This window comes from Meriones unguiculatus, chromosome 6, assembly GCF_030254825.1.
Source record: "Meriones unguiculatus strain TT.TT164.6M chromosome 6, Bangor_MerUng_6.1, whole genome shotgun sequence".
NCBI lineage: Eukaryota > Metazoa > Chordata > Mammalia > Rodentia > Muridae > Meriones > Meriones unguiculatus.
The window spans coordinates 132,563,086-132,581,777 of NC_083354.1; the positions used below are offsets into that span (position 1 = coordinate 132,563,086).

Here is an 18,692-nt window from a genome sequence, read left to right on the forward strand (position 1 = left end):
CTGATTTTTTATTTTTAATGTCAGCAGCAAGGTGCGAAGGCATCTTTGAATTAAAATATAGCAAAGCCGCCACAACTGGTATGGCTTCTGAAAACTCTACCTACCAGGCCATTGAAGGACATACTGAGACTCATAGCCAAACTTTGGGCAGAGTGACAAAAACCTTATGAAAGAAGGGGGAGACAGAAAGACTTGGAGGGGACAGGAGCTCCACAAGGAGACCAACAGAGCCAACAAAACCTGGGCCCAGGGGGCCTGCAGAGCCAACTCTCCAACCAGCTTGTTCTGTTATAACATGCAGTGGCAATGCTCCCTTCGGTGCTGTATATCTGAATAGGGGCCCCACAAGCTTGGCAAAGGGCCCTACTGCAGGGGTATTGAAGCTCCGCACCTGTCCTGACAGCCGGGAAGCTGCTGGGGTGGCCATCTTTTCCCAGGCGGCTGTAGATCAAAGCCCTCTTCCCAATTCTTTCTTTTTTATTTTTATTTTTGAGAGAGGGTCTCACTACGTAGCCCTGGCTGGCTTGGAATTCACAGTATAGAGTGGGCTAGACTTGAAATCAACTACCCTGCAGTATCTCCAGTATACCACCATGCCTGTCTTAGGTGATGTTTTTAATTGCATAAACCTAAATGAGTCATGTTCAATTTCAAATAATATGCATTCATCATCTTCCTTTCTGTAAAGTTACAACCACTGTTCTTGTCACTTGAGCTCAGATTTCATTATTATACTTTAGATTTTTCTTTCAATTGCCGCCTCATCTAATTAGTGACCAAGTCCTCCTACTCTGGCCTCTGTTTCTTCAGTTGCACTTTACACACACTATATATTCAGAGTTCTGTCCTGTCTGTATGGCCGTCCTCACACTTCCCAGTTGTCTCTTTCACTCAACCCTACATACTACTTAGTGCAGCTTTGTTAATTTCTGAACGTCCCATGAGGAAGAAGATTGACTGGTCTCTGTCTCGTGTTTAGATCTCCAGAACAACTCATTCTTCAGTACTTTATAACTTCACAGAGTAAGCCTTTATATTGAGTATATTTTCAGAAAAAAAAAAATGAACGCTGACAGAAAAATTAAAATTTCAGAGAAAAATCTTGCAGTTCTAACTGGCTGTAAGCCTGTCAGTTTCTATTTCTACCTGGTATTTGTTCCAAGGATATGTCTGATAGAATTTTGAAGAAGTATTCACGGATTGTAGCAAATGAATTTGAATAACCACATCTTTATTAATAATAGCAAGGCAGCAGAAATTTACAGCCTTTGAGGATCTCCAGGAGCCACTTTTAAGTGGAGAATTTCAACAAACTTAGTAAGAAAAGTGCTATTTTTAGAATTATGCGAAAGAAGAAAATAAGTTTATGTTCACAAACATTCACAATTGTAATCTTGTAGATTGGGGGGTATTTTGCCTATTTCTCTTTTCTGAGGTGTCTAGAGTCATGAAGTGTCAGAGATGAGGGTCAGAAGAAGATACTAGCTCCTTGCTGAAGGTGACTAGCTTTACGTGTGTGCACACTTCTGAGACACCAGCCGCACCTTGTCACTTGCTCACACAACAGCTCTCTGCCAGTATTGATGAGGCCACCCCCACCCCTATTGGCATGCAAGACGGACACCGTCTTCTCCTTCACTTCTTGCACACTCATTCGCAAGTGCTGTCAATGTGCAGGACCTACCCTTGGATTTCTATTTCCACTGATACTTTCTAACTTTTCCTCACTTTTTTATTGTTAGTCAAAGCATTTCTTTGAGTAAATTGTTTGGAAAGTTAGATTTTTAACAATTTAAAAATACTCTCAGGTATAGCAAGATGCTCAGTGAATAAGAACACAGGCTGTTTTTGCAGAGAATCTGAGTTTGGTGCCCAGAACCTGCGTGAGAGCTCACAACCTCCAGCGACTCACGTTCTTGGGGTTCAACACATGCTTCTGAGATCCACGGCCACGGCTTGCACGTGGTAGATATACTTACACGCGCACAAGGCAGACAGACGCCCATTCACGTGAGATAAACTAAGCAAAATGTGACAGGAGTTTTGAAATTTCATTTTGCAATAAATTCAGACTTAACAAAAATTTGGAAAACATAGTACAACGGTTCCTTAAATATTCATGAACGAGACCCCTTATACAACTGCAGTATAGTGATAAAAAGAACCAGAAAATTAGCACTGACGTTATTCTGTCCTCTAGTCCACAGATCCATTACAAATCTCTTTTAAACATTCATCTATTTTTAAATCTGTATACATTTTAATTGAAATAGAATTGCACCATTTTCCCCTTCTCTTTCCTTCTTTCAGCTCCTCCCATGACTCCCTGCTCTTAAATGACAGGCTCTTCTTTGATTATCGTGACAAACATACATATTTACACACATGCGTGCACAAATATATACAGACAATCTGCTGGCCACATCTGTCCTGTTTGGGTGTATAACGTGTCAGGGCTGAGCACCCTGTATTGGATGACCAATAAGAAGGCTCATCCCTGGGAGAACTAACCTCCCCAGCAGTCAAAAACTGAAGAGGGAAGTCCTATCCTGAATATGGATGGCATGGTTCTGTGGGCTAAGGTCAGGGACTGAATCAAGAGTGGAAACCAGCTGAAAGTTAGCATTCTTCCCTCTCTGCATGCTGACTGCATACTCAATTTAACCAGCTGCCCTATGATCGCCGAGTCCTGCAAGCCTTGCCATTATGACCGACCGTAAACACTTTTAAAACCATGAGCAGGAAGTAACCTTTGCTTAAGTTGCGCTGGTTTGATTCTGTTGTCACAGAATCAGAGACTTATGGGGAACCTAGAACCCCTGCACAGATGTAGCCCATGGCAGTTCAGTGTCCAAGTGGGTTCCATAGTAATGGGAAGAGGAACTGCCTCTGACATAATCTGATTGGCCTGATCTTTGATCACATCCCCCTGAGGAGGGAGCAGCCTTGCCAGGCCACAGAAGATGACAATGCAGCCACTCCTGATGAGATCTGATAGACTAAGATCAGAAGGAAGGAGAGGAGGACCTCCCCTATCAGTGGACTTGGGGAGGGGCATGTGTGAAGAAGGGGGAAGGAAAGTGGGATTAGGAGGGGAGGAGGGTGGGGTTTATGGGGGGGATACAAAGTGAATAAAGTATAATTAATAAAAGTTTAAAAAAGAAGAAAAAAAAGAAATTTTGCATACTTTAAATTGTACCCAATTTTGAATATTGTTTTGATGAAATATGTTACTGTTACTTTGACCAGTCTTGGACATGAATTATCTGTCTGTCCAATGTATATCCATGTTCTATTCACTACCCTCCTAGGTATTGGATTTGTAGCCATACTAGAGCAGTGGCTGTGTTCTCATTGCTTTATTTTCACCAATAAAATTACAAAGCACAAGTATAAAGATTTTGAAAACTAAGAGAAAACAGAAAAGACATAAAGTGCTTCCAATAATTAAAAAGATGCAGGTTTTTTTCTGTTATATTTTTCTCTGTTTTTGAGATTTTAAAACTTTATTGCAATTTATTCACTTTGTGTCCCAGCTGTAAGCCCCTACCTTGCCCCCTCCCAATCCAGCCCTCTCTCCCTCTTCTCCTCCCATGCCCCTCCCTCAGCCCACTGATAGAGGAGGTCCTCCTCCCCTTCCATCTGACCCTAGCCTATCAAGTCTCATCAGAACTGTCTGCATAGTCTTCCTCTGTGGCCTGGCAAGGCTGCTCCCTCCTCAGGGGTAGGTTATCAAAGAGCCAGACACTGAGTTCATGTCAGAGACAGTCCCTGTTCCCTTATTAGGGAACACACTTGGACACTGAGCTGCCATGGGCTACATCTGTGCAGGGGTTCTAGGTTGTATTCATGAATGGTCCATGATTGGAGTATCAGTCTCAGAAGAGACTTCTGGGACCAGATATTTTGGTTCTCTTGCTCTCCTTGGGGAGCTCCTGTCCCCTCCAGGTCTTTCTATCTCCCCCTTCTTTCATAAATTCCCTGCACTCTATCCAAAGTTTGGCTATGAGCTTCAGCATCTGCTTTGACACCTTGCTGGGCAGAGTCTTTCAGAGTGCCTCTGTGTAGGATCCTGTCCTGTTCCCTATTTTCTCCTTCTTTTGTTGTCTCTCCCATTTGCCTTTCTGAATGAGGATTGAGCATTTTACACAGGGTCCAGTTACACCACTCCTAGGCATATATTTAAAATATGCTCAAGTATGCAACAAGGACATTTGCTCAACTATTTTCATAGCAGGTTTATGTGTAATAGCCAGAATCTGGAAACAACCTAGATGTCCCTCAACTGAGGAATGAATACAGAAATTGTAGTACATTTACACAATGGTATATTCCTCAGCTCTTAAAAGCAAGGAAATAATGAAATTTTCAGGCAAATGGATGGAACTAGAAAAGATCATCCTGAGTGAGTTATCCCAGAAGCAAAAAGTACATGGTATATACTCATTTATAACTGGGTATTAGACATATAATATAGGATAATGATGCTAAAAACTGTACACCTAATACCTAAAGAAGATGTAGGTTTTTAACTTAAAGCGAGAGAGAGAGAGAGAGAGAGAGAGAGAGAGAGAGAGAAAGAGAAAGATAGAAAAACCTATGCTAAGGTTGCTAAAATCTAGTGCATTTTTTATTGTTACTTTCACTGTACTTAATTAAATCTTATCCATAATAAGTACAAATAGGAAGAACAGTATAGGGATCCAGAAATATCTGTAAATGACAGTTATCAGTATGTTGTAGGAATTAGAAATTTGCAAGACTTCATCAAGCAGTCCTTGCTAATCAGAAGAGCCTATTATCATCCTAGAGCTGTGAAACAAACCAGAGTGCATTATATTTCCATTTAAAAAATAACACATTAGGTGAAACCTTTCAAGTGTATTACAAAAGAATCCTCAGAAAGCAATGGCTAAACTGCTAATTTTCTAATGTCTGCATAATAGAGTCAGACCTATGAATGTACTCTTACAGCTCCGACTTGTCACTAAAATAAATGTTAAAAATTCATTTCTAAGTGACAAGTACCTTTAGGTGTCAACCTATATAGTTTATTTAGATTTTACTTTGGGTATACTTTTATGAGCAGCCAACCCTTATCAAATGCTCTCACCTTGCTCTGCATTTCAGTTTGAGTTACTTTATTTGCTAATTTCTGGAAAAATGGCTCTAGTTCCTGCATTTTGTTGCACTGTAAAGCTTTGGAGAACATGCTGTTATTTCACAGTATGGTTAAGCAAGTTTTTATGAACATTTTAAAGTGAAGTTTATTTTTTTTTTAGTTTAGAAAATGTTTTGGATTAAAAAATCAATAAGAAAACTTAGAAGTGGTAAATGGTTAGTTCACACACACACACACACATACAAGTTTATATCATATATGTAATATATATCTGTGGGTTTTTTTTTTTTTGAGACAGGGTTTCTCTGTGTAACAGAGCCCTGGCTGTCCTGAAACTCACTTTGTAGACCAGGCTGTCCTTCAACTCACATCGATCTACCTGCCTCTGCCTCCTGAGTGCTGGGATTAAAGGCATTTATCACCATGTCCCACAGTTCTTTGATATTTTAAACAAGACTGAAAAATACTAAGAGAATGCTAGTCCCAGATTTTTAAAGCAAAGATTTAGTCACATATATTTTATTGACATTTCATTTATAACTGCTGGATTAAAGAAGGACCAGAGAAAACATAAAAATCATGTGGAAAATGATGATAATTTTTTTCACTTATAAAGCAAGACTGTAAGAATCTTGGATAATCAAATTCTTGCTGGCACTTTAAAAGGAGGTTCACCACAGTGAGATGCTTTTCACTGTGTTAAGTAGGAGCTACTTTATGGGTAAAAGAAAGTTGATAATTTTTATATTATGTTTTGACTCTTACTAAAATATTAAGTCCTTAGAGGATCTAAAAGACTCACTACACTTATCTGGGCATGGTGACACACTCCTTTAATCCCAGCACTTGGGAGGCAGAGGCAGGTGTGTCTGTGAGTTTAAGACCAGCTTGATCTAAAGTCGAGAATTCCAGGCCTGTCAGAATTGCAGAGTGAGTCCCTGTCTCAAAGCGATATAAGCCACTCTACGTTGTTTCTGATGTTACACATTTTTGCACTCCATATAATGGTCAAATGTAAGCAGAAGTCTCGTGGAAAGAAATTACCTTAAGGAATGCCTGGTACATTACAGTCTTTGTGGTATAACAAGCCAATTCCTCTTTTTTTTTCCTTTAAGAGAACTATGTCCTGACATCAAATGTTAAACATTTCTGGGGGACTTTATTTTTTTTAAGGAATGATTATTTGGAGCATGGAGGGCATCATGGTCAACTAGCCACTGTAAGTGCTTCCATCCTTCCTCCGGAAAGAAGCGCACTATTTGAAGAATATATTAGCAGCAAAGCTTGCAGTGCCCAGTAGATAACAGAGCACTTTGGGTGGTGATGATGTCATTTCACTTTATAGTGTAGGTTGAGTCTCAAGTTGGAAACCTTAGCGACTACTTGTTTCTAAACAAAATGCCTCTATGTGAAGAAAAGTGAGGTAACCAGCTGTTACATATCATTAATGACACCACAATTATTGTTGCTTCCACTGTTAATGTCTTCTGCATGCTTATCGGAAGCACGACCTACCTGGTGGCAGATACAAGATGTCAACAAATAAGACTCTATATTGGACAATGACACCCAAGTGAGACTTACAGATAGCAGTATTTGTACAGCACTGTGGATGACTTCTAGGTACTGGAAATCGACCACACAACCTGTGACTGAGACATACGTGTAGTCATCCACCATGTCGTGGGCTGATGGGGGCAGCACTCTCCGGACACAGCCAGGTCCATGTTCCCTCCACCATGACCGATGTACAGAGATGTTGAACGTCATCAGGTCTGTGTCCTACATGGCAGTAGACAAAAGAGAAAATTTCATTACATCGTGCTTCCGGCTTTGACATTGGAAAGGTCCAGGATAAGTGGAAGTGCTGAGATGATTTCAATTTCAAATGAAAAAGAAGAAGAAGGAGGAGAGAAGAGAAGAAAATCCAAAGTCAAACATGTCTATGAATATCATATGTCTGTACTACTGAGTTATAATCATTCAGTGTAGAGACATAATTGTTTGAATGATATTAGCCTTGAAAGATTTGGACATATCAAAAGTCTGGGGTGAGGGGTCTTTTGCTTAGATAGAAACAACTTTTTGCTACATTTCTTGGTGTGATATTATCATCGATATCATCATGCTAACTCATATTTCCTGAGTGCTTCATTGCCCTTTGGGTGATGTTATATGAGACTTTCACATAGTATAGATTTCTCTGGGGATCTCATAGGGGATTTATTCAGAATCCTCTACAGATATCAAGTGTATGCATGCTCATGTCTTATGTAAAATGGTACAATATCTTTATATAATCTGTAGCTATCCTTATCTAAAGTCAAGTCAGCTCCAATTTTTATAACATAATGCCTAATAAAATGTAAATGGCATGTAAGTAATTAATGAAATAATGAGAAAATAGTTTGCACAAGTTCTGTAGTGACACAGTTTTGTATTGCTTCACTGTTATTGATTGGTAAAATATATGCATAAGAAATCAACAGATATGAAACTCTAACTATGTAGCCTTTAGCCTTCATGAAGGTATTATTAATTTATTATAATTTAATAAATAATTTTTCTTCTAAAATATATGTCAAATTTCTAGAATGAGTGAATTTTATCTTCTGTATCAGTAAATAATTAAGGATGAGGGCTCAGGATGTTATACCAGATTATCTGGGTGGGCCCAGACTATTACCAGAGGTAAATATTTTCCTTCTTTCTTTTTCTTTCCTCTCATTCATTCTTTCTTTATTTTTTTTTCTTCCTCCTATGTAGTCTCTAACAATCGGAAACTGTCCTCAAACTTGCTGTGCATCGAAGATTGGCCTTGAACCCCCAACCCTTATACCACTACTTCCTGAGAGGTAACAGCATATGTTACCCTACTTAGCTAAAATAATATATATGCAATATGAAAGGGACGTAACTGGAGATGAGATATACAGAGAAAGGGAAGTAGTCAATGTGACCATACAGGTCATAGACATCGAGTGATGCAAGCATGGCCAATAAATACCGTGGCCACCAGAAGGAGAATGATGAAATGAAGACATAATCTCCGAATTTAGATGGTGCACAGCACTACCAACAACAAATTCAACTCCAAGAAACTCATTTCATATTTCTGGCTCTGGAAACGAGGGAGAAGAAATTTCTGATGCTTAAGCCAACAGATTTGTGATAACTTATTGCGGCAGCTATGAGAAACTAACACGGGCAAAGAGAGTAAATTATTACAGGTAAGTTAATTAGCCCAAGCTAGCAAAGCAAGCTAGGTGTGCAGTGAGGGCTTGGTGCTAGGAAGTCTACTCTTAGCTGTATGGACAGTATCATGTGCATTCTTTCACAGCTTTCCCACTAAATCTTTGATCATGCTTCATACCAGGAAGAGAGCTATGTCTTCCTTCCTTCACAAAATGCATCCTCAGTCAATCCAAAGCATAAAGAAGATACTCCTCAACTTTTACAAACTAAAATTTAGCAGTCGTGAGTGGAGACAACAACTGGCAGTTTTTACATCTTCAAGAGATGAATTTTACCCTAGACTGAGCATGTCTAACAGTAAAAGCATCCCAAAACTTTTTGATTGTCAACAGGAAAGTATCATTGGCAAGTCTGGCACTTGACCTCTTGTGAGAGGTTCATGTGCATTAGAAATGTTGTAAAATTATGTTCAAGCTATGTATGTAAGGTATATATGAAGCATATACAGACTTCATAATTAGACTTGAGAGTCCCACAACCAAGGTAACTTAGGTGTGTATAAATAATAAAAAAATCAAATCAATCTAAAAATATTTCTTGTCCCAAACACTTTGGATACAGAATTCATCATCTGCATTTCTGCAATATCAGCAGTGGCAGACTAAAGTTTTAATACTTGGACTTCTGGGTAAGATTATGGACTAGAAATTGCCTTTCTGTGACTTGGTAAAGAGAAATAATTAAAGAAGAAAAAAAAGACCGTATTTCAAAGAAGGAAAGAAAGAACTTTGGAAATGTATAAAGATCAGAACAAGACAGCTGAGAGCTTCAGAGAAAGAAGGAGATGCAATGAGTAGAAACAAGTCAAGCGCAGGGCATCTCCATTTGTGTAGCAGAATGGGAAGTGAGTCTACCCAGAAGCAAGAGAGGCAACCCTGTGAAAAGAAATTTGTAGTTCTAGCCTTCGCCATGCTCACCCCCTCAAGGAGCCTCAAATCCAGTTGTAAGTTTCGATGAGACCAAGGCCTTTAGCAAAAGCTGAGCAATGGAGAGGAACCCCACTTTGTCCCTCTGTCTATCTCTGAGAGTGACATGTTAAGCGGGGATACATTGTTTAAAACCGAGTTACAATGGGGGCCTGAGTTCCAGCAATGATCACAAATCTTGGAGGCCCAATTAACTAGCTCAAGTCCTAGGATGACAGCTGTAGAATTCAAAACAAACAAACAAACAAACAAACAAACAAACAAAAGAAAGGCTCAGGAAATGTAGTGTGAAGTGTGTGTGGAAGGACAGCCCCATCTTTGGTGACCTGAAGCTGACTTTACCAACTGAGAATAATCTTGGAGTCTGAGGGCTTTGTGCCTGATGTCAGCAAGTGGGTCATCCTCATCTAAAGCCACCTCTCTAACATTCGCCACTGGAGAATCTGAGAAGTATGAAGCTCTAAGGACAAAGTTTGATACCCGCATGTATATCCCTCCAACAGGGTGATTAACACCTGAGAGTGCTCCAAGTCTGACGCCTCCTCTTTTATAATATTGTTACTTCCTTTGGCACACTTAGGAGAAAGCCCTCAGCTTGAGCATCAGTCACTTCAGACGGCACAATCGGAGGAGTCTCAGCAAGGTAGCAGAATGTGCAGAAGACTGCAAAGCTAAGACTGGCTAGGGAAAGCCCTGGTGCACATAGATGATAGTCTGCTAAGGTGAAGACAGCTATGGTGGACACCAAAATGCTTGTACAATGGGGTTTAGTGTTTTGAAAAGATAACTTGTATGACCTATGTAAAATGAGTGGTGCTGAGATGACTCAGAAGGCAAAGGCCACTTACACCTAGTGACCAGTTTGAGCAATAGATCTCAGGTAAGAGGTTAAAGAAGGAACTGACTTCACAGGCAGTCACTGAATTCCACAAGTGCCAAGGCATGCCCACCCCCCCCTCTGTCATGCACACTCATACACAATAATAATAATAAATAAATTTTTAAAATATGACAAGAGACTATTTAATTTACTCACTAATATTACATCAGAATCCATGTAATCTTTCATGTCCATTGTGCTTGTTTTATAAAATTGGGAGGCTCGAAGTATTTATCTTATTAATTCTTTGTGGCCTTCTTTATCTCCAATGACTATTTTTGTTACATATCTTTTTTTTTTTTTTCAGGTATCAGAAGAGCTATGACTTTTGGCTTTTGTTTTCTTACTGGATTGCCTTTTATTCAGTGGCAGTTTTTGCCAGAGAGGTGTAATTTTTGTAGATAAAAATAATTTAACTTTTATTTCTAATTTAGTTAGTTGCTCTGCATTTCTCTTTGTAAGTTAAGTTTATTTATGCAACCAAGGACCATGCATGGAGAGAACCTAGACCCCCTGCTCAGATGTAGCCCATGGGCAGTTCAGTCTCCATGTGGGTTTCCTAGTAAGGGGAGCAGGGGCAGTCACTGGCATGAATTTGGTTGCCTGCTCTTTGATCATCAATCCTGGCAATGTGGCCTTACTAGGCCACAGAGAAAGTGGATCCAGACATTCCTGATAGACTAGGGTCAGATAGTAAGAGAGGAGGACCTCCCCTATCAGTGGACTAGGGGAGGGTCATGTGAAAGGAAAGGAAATATGGGTGAGATTAGGAGGAAATGAGGGAGGGGGCTACAGCTGGGATACAAAGAGAATAGATTGTAATAAATGATAATAATAATAATAAAGGGAAAAATTTTTAAGGTTATCATTTAAAAATTATTTGTTTTTTTATTACATTTTATTCACTTTGTCTCCCAGCTGTTATTGATACATGGTTATTAGTGTTTATAATTTTTCTGGCTGCATTTTGGGTGGATTTTTTTTTTCCAAATCATTTTGGTTCGTTTCTTTTGTCAACTTGACACAAGCTAGAGTTATGTCGAAGAGAAATCTCAACTGAGAAAAATGCCTTGATAAGACTGGTCTGTAGACAAGGCTTTAGGACATTTTTTGACTATTGTTTGATCAGGAGGGACCAGGCCCTGTGAGTGTTGCTGTTTGGGCAGGTGGTCCTGCAGGTATATAAAGCAGACTGCGCCACACTGGACTGGTAAGAGCCCATAATGCCTCAACCCTACACAAAGAATTCTAGGAAACTGAGGAAAGCTGGAGAGGGAAAAGTGACTCTCCCTAAGGAAGAACACACCAGTTGTTTGTCTGCTGCAAACTGGTCAGCTCTGAAAACAGATACACAAGTAACAACATATGGACACAACAGGCTATGCTTTTGAATGTGTGTGTATTGTAGAAATACATATATCCGTGCAATAACAATTGGTGAAAAACAAAAAAGCCCATGAATCTGAACGAGAGTAGAGAGGGATATGTGAGAAGGTTTGGAGGAATAAAAGGGAAAGGAGAAACATTGTAATCAAATTACAATATGAAATAAAAATACTCCCCATCCCCATCAAGCTCAACAAGCTGAGAGAACAAGTCAGAAAGCAGTGCTCCTTTACGGCATAAGTTCAGGGTTTGCCCCGGGGTTCTTCCCTAACTTCATTAGGATGTAAAGTAAATAAATTTAAACTAAATAAATCCTCTCCTCCCTAAGCGACTTTTTGGTTCTAGTCTTTATCACAGCCATGGATATCTAAGTGGGAGACAAATAAGAAAGGATTTCAATTCCCCGTGTGAAGCAGCAAAAGACTGGACAACAATGTGGGAGTAGGTGGGCCGCAGGCCATGGTACTCAACAGTTAAGCCCCTCAGGGAGTGGACAGCGCCCAGGCTAAAGCACTGCACACCTGGGAAGCAGGGTGAGTAAAAGGTACCCGGGTGGGGTGAAGACACTACACAGATGCATCTAAGGGAGTGGATGAAGGGGAGGCTGTGGCCCTACACAAGTGGACAGCGGTGGGAGGCGGTGGGAGGAGTAGCAAGGTTCACGGCTTCCTTGTCTCCTAAGCCAGGTCTGTTGTCTTTTAGGCCAGACACTTTTGCTTGAACAGCTCCTATATGGCCTTTGCTAAGAGGCCAGAGATTGGCAGTCAATGGGCATCAGCATCCCTGCTCCCCTGGCCATTTTCAGTCCTGTCTGAGGACAGTCCTCCTTTCAATAGTTTCTGAAAGTGAAGGTTGGGACTCTTCATGCACAAAGAAGCCAATGGGAAGGAGAATGCTCTTGAACTTGCAAATGGGTGAGATTGAATGTCATCTGATTTGGACTCTGAACAAGTACAGTAGGGTAACTACTCCATATATTCTCCTGCAAAGAGTGAGCCAGGAGGTCACAAAAAGGCCCTGAGCAAATTCCTGGGTGAAGGTACTCAATGCGGATAGATTTTCCTCAGCTTAAGGAATGTAAGGGAGCTTTATGGGCATGCCTGAAATTATACCAATGATAAAACCTTTTACAGTTTTTTGTTTTGTTTTGTTTTGTTTTGTTTTTCTTTTTTTTTTTTTTTTTGCTTGTTGGCTTGCTATTCAATTACCTTTACAGCACTAGTGCTTTATTGACAATAAAATATTTTACTTCACTTTTAAGGTCTGTTGATTTGCCGCATGAATCATTTTCATCTCTCAGAGGGTAAAATATTACAAAAAACTAATTGCTTTCATTGTGGATCTGGATAAATGTAAGGCAATTTACCTGCAGGCAAACTGCAAAGATGTACACTGACTGCTTCCCTTCCTGGTCATCTCTTACAGTTAGTCCTGATTGATAGAGAAGAGCTATGTGTTATTTCCATCTGAACAGAATTCATTAGGTTCAGGATGAATTAGCATGATCTAAAAAGAAAATTTTGTCTTTCAATCATTCATATCCAGTGACCTTTGCTATTGTGAAATATAAGCTTCTTTCAATATGACTTTGACTAAAATGTATACAAATAAAAAGCAAATTATACATATTTGTTACAGCCATAAAACTGCTCAGCATAGTTCTTACTTATCTCTAGAGATACAACCATTTATAAACCATACTATGCTTCTACTGCCTGTATTAAAATTTGACAGTGAACATCAATAGCATAAAATTATATTTAAAGTTCTTACTTCATAGTTTGCTCTGGAGTTTTTATTTCAAGTTTGTATCGATTTTATATGTCCTTCACTACTAGATTTCAAACACAAAAATTTTGCTACACAAACGACAACTCAATTTCCTCTATAAGAAAGTTCAGACAAAAGGAAATGCATAGAGCTTAAGGATTTTTATATAAATAAATAAATATAGGTCACTTATTTTGTTGAAACTCTTCTACCACATCAAGATCCAGTTGTTACATACATAGATTATTCTGAGACCACAGATAAGTAATAATAAAACAATTTTGAATATTTCAAATGCCATATCTCTTTCTGATCCTGTAATTAGAATGCTATGTCATGAATTAAGTTCACCTGGTCAAGAAAGTAAAACAAACAAACAAACAAACAACAACAACAACAAAAACAAATGCAACTGATGCTTTTGGGATTAGTTTTAAGATTAAAAATGATCTAGAGTTTGGATTCATGAAAATATAGGTAAAGGATAACAGAATTTGGCATTTGTAAATGTGACTTTTTGGCCTGATGATGACTTAAAACTAAAGAAATTGGAAAAGCAAATTTCTTTGCTTTCTCCTAATTTGCTAAAAGCAAGGTTCTAATTTGTAAAGTTGCCTTCCCTCCATGCCTGCAAGTAAAGGCCAAGCTTGATTACCTAGCCATGGCTTTACCTGCTGCCAGCCTGGAGACAGCATGGGGGGGGGTGTCTATTCACCACTGTTTACCACTTCTCTCTTTTATGGAGCCTTCTACACACAATCTTTCTGTATGTGTATGGAAGGCTGGGGTTAGAGCCATTGAACTGATAATGACCCATTCTTTGGGTGTCTCCCACAAACATGAAGTACATATGCCAATGCTCTTGTTTGTTTCTCTGTTATTCTGTTCCACCATTTACTATTCAGTGTTTGGAAAAGAATCCAGGAAAGAAGAACATTATCTTCCTACATATGTGGTACCAGAGGATGGTTTTTAGAGCAAAGAGAAGAATGAGAGAGAGAAACTAGAAATGAATAATGAATAAATTGTGAAGAAAAACAATTTTTAATAATTAAAAGAAAGAAAAGGAAGCCCAGGCTGGGGTGGGAGAGAACGGCGGGGGAAGGTACCGCAAGGCGGCAGGTATCTTTCTCATGAGGTCGGGCTTGGAGGCAATAAGGGCGTAGGATGGTGGCTTGAAGAAGGCCAAGAAGGGCAGCTGCCGACACAAGTTGAATCAGCTGTACCTCTCCACACACAGTCCCGGAACTTAGAAAAATCCCAGGGTATCAGCCTCCCCTCTCTAAGCTATTCAGTCATTAGGTGTTTCTCAGTTCTTTCACTTCATTAACCTACATTCTAAGCTTGAGGCAGGGTTTTACAAATATTTGAAATACAGAAAAAAGGTTTCATAAAATTTTAAACTGTTGCTCATTAGCTGCAAATGCAGCCACACCTGCACATGTGCGTTCACAGTAACTGCTTCTAGGGGATTAGTGCACATGCAAACAACCAGCCTTCATTTCTTTATGGCATGTTAGAGATATTTTCTCTATTGCCGTTTGAATCATCTGCTCCTTACAGTAAATGCTAAGTTTGGCTTTAGACATTTCCCCCTGTTCCTAAATACAGACCCAACTAAGCAATAACATTTACACCTTTACTTCACCCTAGTTGCAGATCAGAGGGCTGCCGAATTCACCTTACATAGACGTGTAAAGTCTATAGATTCACTATATATTCCAGCAGACAGCTGGAAATCATCAAACCCAGGGCTGAAATAAATCAATTAGAAATAAATAAAACTATTTAAAGGATTAATGAAACCAAGAGCTGGTTCTTTGAAAAAATCAACAAGATAGACAAACCCTTAGCCAAACCAACTAAAAGGCAGAGAGAAACTATCCAAATCAACAAAATCAGAAATGAAAAGGGGGATATAACTACAGATACCAAGTAAATCCAAACAATCATTAGGTCATACTACAAAAGCCTATATGCCACAAAATTTGAAAATCTAAAAGAAATGAACAATTTTCTTGATAGATTCCATCTATCAAAATTAAGTCAAGATCAGGTAGAAAGATTGAATAGTCTTATATCCCCCAAGGAAATAGCAGCAGTCATCAACAGTCTCCCTTCCAAAAAAAGCCCTTGGACAGATGGTTCTACCAGACCTTCAAAGAAGTGCTAACTCCAATTCTCTTCCAACTATTCCACAAAATAGAAACAGAAGGAACATTACCAAACTCATTCTATGAAGCCACAGTCACCCTGATACCTAAACCACACAAAGACCCAACAAAAAAAAAAAGAAAACTTCAGCCCTATCTCTCTATGAACATTGATGTAAAAATACTCAATAAAATACTTGCAAACGGAATCCAAGAACACATCAAAGATATCATCCACCATGACCAAGTAGGCTTCATCCCAGGTATGCAGGGGTGGTTCAACATATGGAAATCCATCAATGAAATCCACCATATAAACAAACTGAAGGAGAAAAACCACATGATCATCTCCTTAGATGCCGAAAAAGCATTTGACAAAATCCAAAACCCATTCATGTTTAAAGTCATGGAGAGATCAGGGATACAAGGCACATACTTAAATATAGTAAAGGCAATATACAGCAAGCCTATAGCCAACATCAAACTCAATGGAGAGAAACTGAACTCTATACCACTGAAATCAGGGACAAGGCAAGGCTGCCCACTCTCTCCATATCTCTTCAACATAGTGCTTGAAGTCCTAGCTAAAGCAATAAGACAACTAAAGGAGATCAAGGGGATACAAATCAGAAAAGAAGAGGTCAAAGTTTCACTACTCGCAGATGATATGATAGTATCCATGAGTGACCCCAGAAATTCAACCAGAGAACTCCTTCATCTGATAAACACCTACAGAAAAGTGGCTATACAAAATCAACTAAAAAAAAAATCTGTATACCAAAGACAAAAGGGCCAAGCAAGAAATCAGAGAAACAACTCCCTTCACAATAGCCACTAATAACATAAAGTGCCTTGGTGTGATTCTAACCAAGCAAGTGAAAAACTTGTTTGACAAAAACTTCAAGTCTCTGAAGAAAGAAATTGAAGCAGATATCAGAAGATGAAAGACCTCCCATGCTCTCGTGGATTGGTAGGATTAACATAGTGAAAATGGCCATCCTGCCAAAAGCAATCTCTACAGATTCAATGTAATTCCCATCAAAATGCCAACACAATTCTTTACGGACCTTGAAAGAAAAATTCTCAGCTTCATATGGAGAAACAAAAAGCCCAGAATTTCAAAAACGATCCTATACAACAACAGATCAACTGGAGGTATCTCTATCCCTGATCTCAAGCTGTACTACAGAGAAATAGTAATAAAAACTGCATGGTACTGGCATAGAAACAGAAAAGTGGATCAATGGAACAGAATAGAAGACCCAGAAATAAACCCACATACCTATGAATACTTGACTTTTGACAAAGAAGCCAAAACCATTTAATGGAAAAAAGACAGCATCTTCAACAAATGGTGCTGGTCCAACAGAATGTCTACATGCAGAAAAATGAAAATAGATCCATACTTATCACCCTGCACAAAAGTAAAGTCCAAGTGGATCAAAGACCTCAACATAAAACCAGATACTCTAAATTGGTTAGAAGAAAATGTGGGGAAGAGCCAGAACTCATTAGCACAGGAGACAACTTCCTGAACAGAACACCAATAACACAGACTCTAAAAGCAACAATAAATAAATGGGACCTCATGAAACTGAAAAGCTTCTGTAAAGCAAAGTACACTATCATCAGAACAAACAACAACCTACAGACTGGGAAAGGATCTTCATCAACCCTATATCTTACAGAGGCTGATACCCAGAATATATAAAGAATTAAAGAAATTAAAAAAGCAATAAATCAAACAATCCAATTAAAAAATGGGGTACAGAGCTAAAAAGAGAATTCTCTGTAGAGGAATATAGAAGAGCAGAGAAACACTTAAAAGAGATGCTCATCGTCCTTAGTCATTAGAGAGATGCAAATCAAAATAACCTTGAGATTTCACCTTATACCCATCAGAGTTACTAAGATCAAAAATTCAAGTGACAACACATGCTGGAGATGATGTAGAGAAAGGGGAACCCTCATCCATTGCTAGTGGGAATATAAACTTGTACAACCACTTTGGAAATCAATTTGGTGCTTTTTCAGACAATTAGGAATAGCGCTTCCTCAAGATCCAGCTATACCACTGCTAGGCATATATCCTAAAGATGCTCAAGTATACAGCAAGGACATTTACTCAACCATGTTTGTAGCACTTTACTTGTAATAGCCAGAAGCTGTAAACAACCCAGATGTCCTTCAACTGGAGAAGAATGCATACAGAATTTGTGGTACTTTTACATAATGCAATACTACCCAACAATTAAAAACAAGGAAATCATGAAATTTGCAGGCAAATAGCTTTATTTAGAAAAGATCATTCTGAGTGAGGTACCCAGAAGGAGAAAGACACACACAGTATGTACTCTCTTCTAAGTGGGTACTAGACCTATAAGATAGGATAAACATACTGAAATTTGTACACCTAAAGAAGATAAACAAGAAAGAGGACCCTGGGTAAGATGATGAACCCTCACTTAGAAATAGGAATGGGATGGACATTGGTTGTATGAGAAAACAAGTAACAGGACAGGAGCCTACCACTGAGGGCCTCTGAAAGTCTCTACCTAGCAGTCATAACCAAACCTTCTGCAGAGTAAAGGGAATCATATGAAAGAAGAAGTTAGTATGATCTGGAAAGGACAGGATCTGCACAAAGACCAAATATATCTGGGCACAGGGGTCTTTTGTAAGACTGTATCTCCAACCAAGGATCATGTATGGATATAACCTAGAACCCCTGCTTGGATGTAGCCCATGACAGCTCAGTATCCAAGTGGGTACCCTAGTAAGGAGAACAGGGACTGTCTCCGACATGAACTCAATGGCTGGCTCTTTGACCTTCCCACCCCCACCCAATGGAGGAGCAGCCCTGGTAGGCCACAGATGAGGACTTTGCAGCCAGGCCTGAAGATACCTGATGAAAGGGGAGGAGGACCTCCACTATCAGTGGACTTGGAAAGGGAGAAGATGAGGAAAGGAGAGTGGGATTGGGAGAGAATGAGGGAACAGGATACAGCTGGGATACAAAGTTAATAAACTGTAACTAATATTAAAAAAAATTAAAATTTAATTTAAAAATAAAAGAATACAGAATCTGTCCATATGGCAAAAACAGTATGTCTCTGATTATTGCCTTCCAAAATCTTCCAGTACTTGAATATCTACACAACATTATGTAAGTGGCATTCCAAGTATTACTAAACTGTTAT

The 18,692-nt window shown here is 39.2% G+C and overlaps 1 protein-coding gene across 2 annotated transcripts in view; it reads right to left on the reverse strand.

Moving 5' to 3' along the window:
• Nkain3 (sodium/potassium transporting ATPase interacting 3) overlaps nt 1-18,692 on the reverse strand; it is a 593,086-nt gene that overhangs the window by 141,389 nt on the left and 433,005 nt on the right. For both annotated transcript variants that reach the window (XM_060386050.1, XM_060386051.1), the window contains exon 4: nt 6,707-6,904. In XM_060386050.1, the coding sequence (XP_060242033.1) occupies nt 6,707-6,904 (198 nt within the window). The remainder of the gene's footprint in view (nt 1-6,706; nt 6,905-18,692) is intronic.